Source organism: Pipistrellus kuhlii, unplaced genomic scaffold (assembly GCF_014108245.1).
Source record: "Pipistrellus kuhlii isolate mPipKuh1 unplaced genomic scaffold, mPipKuh1.p scaffold_m20_p_2, whole genome shotgun sequence".
Lineage (NCBI taxonomy): Eukaryota > Metazoa > Chordata > Mammalia > Chiroptera > Vespertilionidae > Pipistrellus > Pipistrellus kuhlii.
The window spans coordinates 4943749-4953792 of NW_023425515.1; the positions used below are offsets into that span (position 1 = coordinate 4943749).

The 10044-nt window shown below is 59.5% G+C and overlaps 1 protein-coding gene across 2 annotated transcripts; it reads right to left on the reverse strand.

Moving 5' to 3' along the window:
- Window positions 1–1541: 1541 nt before the first annotated feature.
- CFAP410 (cilia and flagella associated protein 410) lies at window positions 1542–9684 on the reverse strand. 2 transcript variants are annotated; one of them, XM_045585290.1, is made up of 8 exons: window positions 9503–9642; window positions 7889–8218; window positions 7779–7797; window positions 6339–6385; window positions 5186–5415; window positions 4201–4372; window positions 3448–3538; window positions 1542–2853 (listed from the first exon to the last, which is right to left on the reverse strand). In XM_045585290.1, the coding sequence occupies exons 4-8, from the start codon at window positions 6365–6367 to the stop codon at window positions 2722–2724; spliced, it is 654 nt and encodes a 217-aa protein (XP_045441246.1). In that variant the 5' UTR covers window positions 6368–6385; window positions 7779–7797; window positions 7889–8218; window positions 9503–9642; the 3' UTR covers window positions 1542–2721. The 2 variants fall into 2 exon arrangements, with proteins under 2 accessions (XP_045441246.1, XP_036301268.1); XM_036445375.2 differs by lacking the exon at window positions 7889–8218 and having other exon boundaries at window positions 9503–9684.
- Window positions 9685–10044: the final 360 nt, after the last annotated feature.

Here is a 10044-nt window from a genome sequence, read left to right on the forward strand (position 1 = left end):
CCCCCAGCCCTGTTCTGAAAGGTGACATGCCTGGGCCTCTCCCAGGATGACTTCTGAGCCTGGTTCCTGGGCTCCAAGTTGGACCTTGACCGGTCCCCCAGACTTAGCCTGGACTGGGGTCTCCGGCCGGGGCAGTGGCTGATAGGAGGTTGCTGGGAGACCCTGGTGGAGGCGGGCAATGGGAGGGGGAAACAGCCAGAAACTTCACCACCACCATGAGCTGTGGCCTGATCATCAGTTCGGGGCCTTGATCCACAGTGTGGGGCTGGCGCCGGAGGGTGGGGGGTTGGGGGGAGGGGTAGATGAGCTGATGACACCGAAGTACGATTTGGCGGGACCTGTCACTCCTGAGCTCACTGCACTGCCCAGGTCTTCTCCCCCCGCGGCTGTCTGGGCACCTGGTCCAGGGATGCTCCGGCCTGTGCTCCTGCCCTGTGTCCGCAGAGACTCAGGATGAGGGACTGGGGGCAGGGAGATAACATGGCGGCCGAGCAGACGGACTTGTGCTGAGCCTAGTCCCAGAACAGATAGAAGGAGCGTCTGAAAGTCGCTCAGGGAGTATTAACTGGCAAGCTAAGGGGTAGCAGAACTCTAAAAGATGGAGAAAGAAAACCACATAACCAGGATGAGGGGCTGGGACCTGTGAGGTTTTGTAGGGAGGCCCTTTCCTGGGGGCCCACAGGCCGTGGGGGGAGGGGGTGGCTCTAGGGACCAGGTTGGGCCCTTCATCCCTCCAGCTGCCTTCACGCACTGACAGGCCTTGGTGGGGGCCTCCGTCACTCCAGGGGGGCAGTGTGCATGGGGGCACCGGCCCTGTGCCGGGGCCACACCAGCCTCGCCACGTTGGTCCGAGAGCCTGAGAGCTCCCGAGCGCTCATTTCTGGAGCTGGGCCTCGGGTCTGCTCTGCCTGCCGTGTGGGCTATGCCTTGGACGTGCCCTCCTGGGCCTCCTGTCCTGCATTAACGGAGCCAACAGGCCGTGGGGAGTATGCCAAGGCCTGCTAGGCTCGAAACCCCTGCTTTCAGGGTTCGGGAATTCAGGGCGGGGCTGCCCTGTTGAAGACGAGGCCGTGGGTAAATGTGCTGCCCCGGTCCATCACGAGGGCTCCAAAGGCAGAGAGCGCGGGTGGCAGGGAGTGGGCCCAGTGAGCTGGCAGCCTCTGCTCTGGCGTAGACCATGGCGGGGGGTGGTGAAGGGCGAGGGGCCGAGGGCTGAGGCAGACAGTGCATCCCGACGAGTCCCAATCCAGGGTCCCTGAGTGAGGCACCAGGGTGTGAAGGACGTTGGTGTGAGCGGGAACAGGAGGATGTTCTAATGATTCAGGGGTCTTCAAACTACGGCCCGCGGGCCACATGCGGCCCGCAGATGAGTCTGATTCGGCCCACCAGGTTTTTTGGGCAGTGAGCGCAGCCGAGGTGTTACAGTAGGAATTAGTAGTTCATATAGTCCGGCCCTCCAGCTGTCTGAGGGACCGTGATCTGGCCCCCACTTTAAAAAGTTTGAGGATGCCTGTCTAATGCAACAGAACCACAGCAGCCTGTTCTAGCCAAGGCACAGGTTTATTGAGCAACATCCCTTAATGACCAGAAGGCACACGCACGGGCCTGCAGCCACCTTCCCAGACACCCCACGCAGGGTCCCCTCGCCTCCCACTGCTCAGAGCTCACCCCTGGTCCCGACAAACTACAGGAGAGCACAGAGGAGGCACCGCCTCTGCTTGCTCTCCCCAGTCCTAGTCTGGAGGTCTCCAGCGGCTTGAAAGGAGCTGGCCCAGGTGCAGCCTCGGCAAGGAGAGCCGTCTTCCAGACGCCGTCCCGCCCTTGCTGGCTGTCACGTGGTTCCTGCTTCTGGTTTGTGGCTCTCACACAAGCTGGCGGCTCAGCTCTCAGGGATGCTGACAGTCCCTCCTCAAAGTGGGGAAGGGCAAAGGAAGGGCCTGTCTCCCTCTCCAGCCCACTAGTTTCAACGGGCTTGTCTCTAATGGCGGGGGCGGGGGTGTGGGAGGAGGTCATACTGCTCCCCTTCCACTGAGTGGCCTCAGCTTTTGGAGGCACCAGGAAGGCCCCCCGGGCTGCATCATCCCGCCCCCCTGGACACTTAGCATCAGGGAAGGGCCTGTCCCCAGAGAAGAACACGCGTTAGATATCTGCAGTTCCCAGAGGCCGTCCTACTCGCTCCTGCTGTGGCCCCGCCTGGATCCCCAGGCAGACGCACAGGCCTGTTCCTCCAAGGCCTGTCCACAGGGTCCCCACAAACCCTCTGCTGATGTGACCCTGAGGAGGGCGTCTGTCTGCAGGGAGGCCATGATTCTGGAAGGCTCCTGAGCCCAGAAATGCTCCCCACGACAGAGTCAGAGACGGTCTGCGGGAAACCACTCTCACTTTCACAAAGAAAGCCAAGGCTGGGCCTGTCACAGGAGACCTGCTTCCAGGCCGGGCTTCGGGAAAGGTTTATTAGGGAGAAGGGCGGCCCGCGCAGGAGGGCGACGGCGCGGGGTCTGCCCAGCCTGCCCTGATGCCCCTCCGGCCCTCTCCAGATGCTGCCCAAGTGAAAGCGCGGCCTTCCAGGGCGGGCTGGGCTTCCTGAGGACGAGCCGCTGGTGCTGGGACCCGGCCTAGGATCCGGCAGGGACCGCGGCGGTGGCCATCAGCCTCACCTCCGGGTGCTCGGGAAGACTGGGACTTCAGCAGAAGGTCCCGCAGTGCGGGGTCCCCGCTGGGTCACTCCATGTCCTCCTGCAGCTCCTGTCTGTGCAGAGCCTGCAGCCTGCTGACCACGGTCTGGTGCACGGCCTCCAGCCCCTCCGTGTCCAAGTCCCGAAGCAGCAGGAGGATGGCAGTCAGGACGTTGTTCTGGGGGCACAGAGTTACTGGCTGAGTGCCACACTGACAAGGCCAGGATGCCCACACCATAACGTGCCCAAGGGCCCTGGCCAGCAGCATGCCACGTCATGGGGGATCGGCCTTCCATGCAACCAACCAGCCACATGGCTAGATGGAGACTCGGGCAGCCCAAGTTCCCAGCTGCAGTTCCGGGGTGGTGCTCCCTGCCTTGGGGAACAGGTCAGTGGTCGAGCAGGAATCAGAAGCAGCCAAGGGCGGCTCAGTCACACGTGCTCAAATACGTGTGCGCATGTGTGTGTCAATGTGCCTGCACTCAGTTTCTACCTGCCTTCAAGCGGGGAAACCCTGCCACGTCTGCTGTGAAGGTGTGGGGATAAAAGCACACGGGGGACTATGTGAGCTGATTCCTCCTAGGAGACGCCTGGGGGAATGGCCGTGAGGTAATGCGCTCAGAGGATACGATGGGACTATGGAGCCCCCACCTCGGACCCGCACCTGGAGCCTGGCTTTGTTAGTCCCTGTGGTGTCTCCAGCCCCCGTCCCACTCCCACCACCAAATCCACACCCTGGGCGGAGGCAGCCAATGGCCACCATCACACTTACCCTGTTCTTGTGGCTGCTCACAGCCTCCCTCTGTGGGAAGGAAGGAAACCGGTCCTGGGCAGGGGGCTTCAGGCCGAGCGGTCCCCGTATGCTGGGGAGGAAGGGGGGGTGACAACATGTGTTAGGGCTGAGCAGCTCAGTCCGTTTCTGCAGAGTCCGTTCCCAGAGCCCAGGCCAAAGTGAGGAAGAGTCGCCTAGGAATGGCTCTCCCACCCCCCATTACGAAGCCAAACGCCCAGCACGTGCCATCGCTTCTGGAGGGACAGCAGCACCGACCGGAGGGTGAGAAGGTGCTCCACACCCTTGTCTCTCGGATTCCCCGGGGGCTGCCCTGCTGTACCCAGGCTCCTGCCCCCGGTCAAGGGTGGGGGGACTAAACACAAATGATGCGAGAGACAGTGCTTCGTCTGCTGTGCACGGAGCCTGGCAGCCCTGGAAGCCACCGTCTCTACAACGTCCAGGACAATCAGCGCGCTGTCCTCGGGGACCCTCCGCTGCCCTGGAGGCCCCTCCAGCCGGTATTCCCTCTACCAGCTGGCCCCGGTGTCCACTAATCCCTTCATGAGTCCCACCTCCAGGCCACCGCGAAGGGCTGGCTCTGCGCATGCACTCGCCGTGCCTGGAGCATTCTCCGGGCCATGAGGGCAGGTGAGAAAGAACACCAGGGCAATTCGCTCCCCTCCCTCCCCAGGGATGGGAGACATGGCTGCTGACTCTCCTCAAGAGGGTGAACTGGACAGACCCCCTGCGCACCTCGCCTCCTCCTCGCTGTAGCTCAGCGCATCCCCTTGGGTCTCGGCAGTGGCGTTCATGGCACTCAGGGCGTAGGACAGCTCGGGCCTGCCATTCCCCGTGTCCTCTCTGCTGGGGGCCGTGACCTCCTCTCCCTCCATCAATGCCCGGGACAGCTCCTCCTCAGTCACAGCTTCGAGGCGAAGGAGAGGAAAAGCATCAGAGCGGCCGTCCTGCACACACGCAGGCCCCGCACCACGCCACGTACGCAGCAGTCTGCCTTAGAGAAGAGGTGTCTGTCTGTCCACCCCGACAGCCATGCCCCAGCCCGCGCATGAGCTGGACACATGGCAGATGGCCAGTGGCTGCTTCTGAACCTGACTTTCAGCACTTCCCAAAAGCAAATACTCATTAAAACAAACCCTCAAATTAAAATTTAAAAGGGAACAGCATCCACAGCATTTATTCCATTTGACTTAATTGCCCTGGAGTTTATATTAAAATTGTTCATCTGGGAGAAAATAAGACAGGATTAGGAGCCAGCACAGAGAAGGCGGACAGCCCAGAAAGGGGCCCAGGCCCGGAACGGGTGGGCACAGGGCAGAGGCTTGCTCTGGAGCTCACACCCCAGCAGGCAGAGGCAGCAGCAGGTGAGCCAAAGCGGGGAGCTCAGGGGCATTCCCACCGTGGGTCCCCGTGGGCCAGCAGTGACACCAGCAGCCCCACCCAGACCTCTCATTTATGCTGAGGCACTTCACACATATGTGGGTGAGTGTGAGGCAACCCAGTGCGTGTCGGCAGTGAGGCAGCCGAGTTGTGTGAGGTTCACCGGAGATCCTGGCTCTGCATGTGGGGCTGCACCCCATAATGGGTCACAGGGACAAGCCCAGGGGTCCTTCTGGGGAACTCCAGAGGAGGAGGTGCCTGGGAGGCCCGGGGAGGGCAGGGTTTTGCAGGAAGGGCGGAGGAGGGAGGCCGCTGGGGCGTGCTCGGCGTGGACACCCACCCTGGTTGTCCAGCTTCTGCAGGTTGGGCAGGTTGCGCAGCACGGTCATGCGGTAGAGGTGGGGGTCGGCGCCGCAGCACGGGTTCTCGGCCAGCCACAGCACCCGCAGGCGCGGCAGGCCCTTCAGGTGGGAGAGCTCGCTCAGGCTGGCAATGTGGTTCCTCCGCAGGTAAAGCTCGCTCAGCTGCTGGCACCGGCTCACGGGCTCCAGGGTCGACACGCTGTTGACGCTACAGAGACAGCATCGTGAGCATCTGTCTGATGTTATCTTGTATTACAGAGAGGGAAACCGAGGCACAGGGGGGGGGGGGTCTGAACCTTGCCCCAGGTGGGAGAGCTGGGACTTAGCCTGGGCACAGCTGTAGCCCATTATTCGCTCATTCATCCCAGAGAAGGCACCAACCAAAGAGGCTTGGGCCAGGGATGGGGAGCCGTGAGGGCAGTGGGCAGCACAGTCATCCACCAGGTGACCGAGGACGGCGCAAAGGGCAAGGGAGGGACAAATAGCGTGGCCAGTCCTGTGATCAGGAAGTTAAGTCACATGAGCCTGCATGGACCCAGGGCCTATAGTTCCAGAACCTTCTGAACTGCCATAGAGGGGGAGTCTGTCTTCCCTGTCAGGTTTACACAGGGGGACCTGCAGAAAGCACTCCAGCATCGAGCAGCAGGGATCCCCAGCACTAGCTGCAGCACTGGGCCCCAGGGGGGCATTTGGGGCACATCCTCCAAGCTCCCCAGCTGCCTGGAACCCCAATGACAGAATCTGGTTCACGTGGGGCTTCCTTAGTCCGTTAAAACCCCAAGGATACAAAAACGAGGTATGTCATCGATGACAGAGCACGTGATTCAGAGAAACAGGCCAAGTTCCCAGCAGAGATGGAACTGCGTCAGAAAAGGCTGGGGCGCTGGGGGCTGTTGGGGCCAGATGTGGCCTCCGTGGGGGTGGCTGCTCATCACTGGGGGGCTGTACCCACTGACCTGCAGAGAGGGTGGGCAGGGGCGCAGCAAGGGGGAAGCCAGAAAGGAGGGTGGAGCTCAGGTGGAGCCAAGGAGCCAGCGGCCCTCCCATAGTTTCCTGGGGTTTTCGGGTCATCTGTGTTTCCCGCCTCTTTCAAGCCCCCGTGACTCAGAGTGACAGCAGGCATTCCGGTACCTGAGCGTGATCACTTCCAGGCTGGGCATCTCCCGGCAAATGGAGATCTAGGGAGGAAGAGAAGGCGGCTGCAAGCCCTGCTGGCCCTGGCCTCGTGGCATCACGTCTAGCAGCCCAACAGATTGGAGGTACAGCCAACCCCACCTCCAGGGCCTACGTAGAGTGGCCTTCCCCTCACCTGACACCAACGAAGCGAGAGCACGTGGGTTCTGCGTGTGTGTGTGTGTGTGTGTGTGTGTGTGTCCCCCTCTCCCCCCCTGCAGCCTAGATGTTTCTCTGGAGGAGAAACGTGTTCTCTCTCAAGCTTTCAAACAGCCTTGCCACCGAACACCGCCGGAAGCCAAGACAGAGCAGTCTGAACTTTAGAAGCCCTCCAAGGACAGCAGGGAGATGGACAGAGAACCTTCCTTCTTGCTGTCCCTGACCCACAGGAAAAGTACTGACACCCCTTCTCACCAACACCCCGGCCCAAAAAGGAGTCAGAATTAAAAAACGGGATCTCGATGGTATCCACACTGTTGATTCAGTGGGAAAGGGCAGCAAGAGGCTCAGGCGGGTCCATCAAGCTTGTTGAGTGGTGCAGCCGCCAAGTGTCTAAGTGTCTGCCATTCACTGGGCATGAAGCCAGATGGTCCCTGACCACAGCAAGTTCATGGTCTGGTCAGGATGCTTCAGAGTGCATCGGATTTATCTTCTGCTGCAATGGTGATGGGTTTCATGTGCGCGCGCGTGTGTGTGTGTGTGTATGTGTGTGTGTGTGTGTGTGTAAGTGTGTGTGTATGTACTTTCTACTAAATATGCAGCTCTTTAGCTATTGCCCGAGGTGGAATCAGCTTTTCTGGACATCCCAATGGCTCAGCAACATTCAAGCTTTGTTTTTAAGGAAAGGCACGGTTCAAGTTACAAGAGTAGATAAGAACGGAATGACTGGCACTCAAACTCTGTGCAAGTTAGGGCATTCGTTCTAGGGGTGAGAAAGAAAAGAAGAAATCTATTCACAGACTCACAGCTCACTCAGCTCTGTGTACTGCCCTCACCCCCACCCCCACCCCCACCCCATCTCTCCTGCCATTGGTGGGGGAGCGTGAAGCTGGACGTGCCCAGGAGCAGAAGCTGAAGTGAGGAACCTCCTCCGAGGTGACGTGAAGTCCAGGAGCCCACAGGGACCCCCGGCCCTGTATTCTTCCCTAGGTCCGAGCAGGACTGCCCTGGGACCTGCTCCCTCTTCTGTGAGACCCGCATGGACGCAGGAGCCTCTCAGATGTTTAAAGGATGCTAGAGAATGCTACTTTTTATTAGTGGTTCTGCCTTACAACAACTGCTAAGTGAACAAAGCACCTGGCTACAGCCGGAGGTGAGCAGTGCAGTTCGGCAGCTTAAGAATTCCCTTGTGGAAAAAGGCTACAACTCTGGGATCGGGGATCGGCGTTGAATACTTACATCTGTGAGGCGGCTGCCCCTGGGGAAAGAAAAGATATATGTATGTTAATTTTGTTCAAGGTTAATTAAAAAATTATAAATAACTCCAAAATTTAACAGTAAATGCTTACAAGGGTTAAGATCCCATGATTTCAATGACAGAGTAAAAGCTTGCCCAGCCAACTGACAAAGGTGTCAAAACTCGTCTCATGGTGGATTGTCAACAAAACCACAGGGCACAGACCCGGAGCCTGAGGGCAGCTTCTCCGCGGGAGGAGCCGTGGAGGCTGTCCCATTGGCAGGACGCAAGTTCGACTCCCTCTCAAGGCTGTGGCAGAGGACCATTTCTCTCGCGATGTAAACAAACAAGGGCGTCTTCGTAAGAGGCCAAGTTCAAAGGCTAATCAAGCAATTTAGGAAACGCTTTAGGAAGCCTGAAGTCCAGTTGTTGTTTCTCCCTGCTTAAAGAAAAGTCTGACCGCCCCGTGCAGAGCGAGGACATGCACTATTGAAAAGGAGTGACGGGATGTGGTGGCCAAAGTCGCACATGTGCCAGAGCCAGAAGAGCTTTTCAATGAGCAAGCAGAGCCCCCACACTGCGGTCAGTTTCCTGGCACCAGCGGGAGGAAGGTCTGCTCTGGACTGAGCGTCCTACTCCCACCTGCACCGTCCAGTTCACAGTCACGTGTGAAGCCTCCCTCGGAGTCCCTGGGGAACACTGTACCGCTTTCAGGAGTTCATGAAGCGCTTCTGGTCCTGTCGTGGCCCAGGCAGACCCCCCTCCCTTGGAGCTTGACCCCACAAAACCTATACCGTCAACTTCCAGTGAGTCACCTGGGGACAGCTCTTCTCCCAGAGGCCTCAGTTACAGAAAGGACTGCTAAATCATTGCTGAAGAGTCTCAATTTTCTTACTTTCTCCTAGAAATGTTTTTTTTTTTAAAAAAAAAATATATATATTATATTGATTTTTTACAGAGGAAGGAGAGGGATAGAGAGTTAGAAACATCGATCAGCTGCTTCCTGCACACTCCCTACTGGGGATGTGCCTGCAACAAAGGCACATGCCCTTGACCAGAATCGAATCTGGGACCCTTCAGTCCCCAGGCCGATGCTCTAGCCATTTAGGGTTCCTAGAAATGGCTTTAATCACCTTAATCTCCCACCTTGTTAGTATACTTGGTTCCCAATGACTGGCCATGTCAGAAACCAGACCGTCCACAGAGGGAGCCAGCTGTCCCACCAAAGCTATGGAAAAGCCTCATAATAGTTCTCTAGGTAATTCTAATTGTTTCCAGCAAGGATAGCAGGTTTGGAGCCTGGGTCTGAAACACCACCACTGGGAAGGGTGGGGTGTGTGGGTGTGAGAATTCTGGAATGACCTTAGCCAATGCCACCTGAGCTTGTGGCAGCCCCTCCCAGAGGCTGTGGGCCCTTGGGACCCGGAAGGCCAGTCTGGGACAAGGAGGCCTGAAGGCTGGAGGCTCCCTCGTCCCCCTGCTCCTTAAGAGGCCCTTCTCGGCCCCGCCGCACAACAGACCTGTCGGGCCGGGAGCCCCATCCCACCGCGGAGGTGCCGAGCGGGGAAGCCCCAACCCAGGGCGGAGGTGCCAGGCGGAGTGCCCCATTCTAAGGGGGAGGTTCCGAGGGGGAGCCCCCAATCGCGGGCAGGGCGTGGCAGACAGGGGTCACCATTCCAGGGCAGGGGTGTAGGCAGCGGGGAGGCCCCCGGCTTCTGGGCCTCACCAGCAGTTGAGCTTTTTCACGCTATGCAGCTCCGAGGCCTTGGCCCGGGACAGAACCATCTGGCGCGTTAGCTTCATGGCGATGGGTGGCCGGGATCCCAGCCACCAAGCCGGGCCCTGGACCTGCCGGCTACCCTGGAGGATAGGGCTCCGCCGCGGTGCGTCTCCAGGGGGCGGGGCCCGCGTCGTCAGGGGCGGGTCCTGCGAGTCCATTGGCCTCCAGGTGAGGGGGCGTGGCCGCGTCTGCGTAGTGGAGCGGTCTTCTCGCGCCCCTTAGGCCCAGCGCCGGGTCCTGCGCAGGCGCGGCGTGGGAACGCAGGGCTCTGACGTCATTTTGTGGCGACCCGAGCTGGTAACCCTCCTTCAGCACCGAGTCCAGCCCCGAGCCCTGAGCTTAAACCCCAACCTCTGATCCCTCCGTCCTGAGTCCTAAGTCCCCAGCCCCTCCACCACCAATGGAGCCCCCAGTCCCGAGCCCCAGCCCTCAGCTCCAGTCCCAGCCCCGAGCACTAGAAGCGATGCTCTCTTAGCTCTCCTGAATTA

What these genes read in the sequence shown, in the direction of transcription:
- CFAP410 (XM_036445375.2), bottom strand. Translation starts at nt 9,579, where the DNA reads ATGAAGCTAACGCGCCAGATGGTTCTGTCCCGGGCCAAGGCCTCGGAG. An exon ending in GCAGAAGCTGGACAACCAGG is followed by an intron (nt 4,373 to 5,185) that starts GTGGGTGTCCAC and finishes TTCGCCTCGAAG; the next exon opens with CTGTGACTGAGGAGGAGCTG. An exon ending in TACAGCGAGGAGGAGGCGAG is followed by an intron (nt 3,539 to 4,200) that starts GTGCGCAGGGGG and finishes CTTCCTCCCCAG; the next exon opens with CATACGGGGACCGCTCGGCC.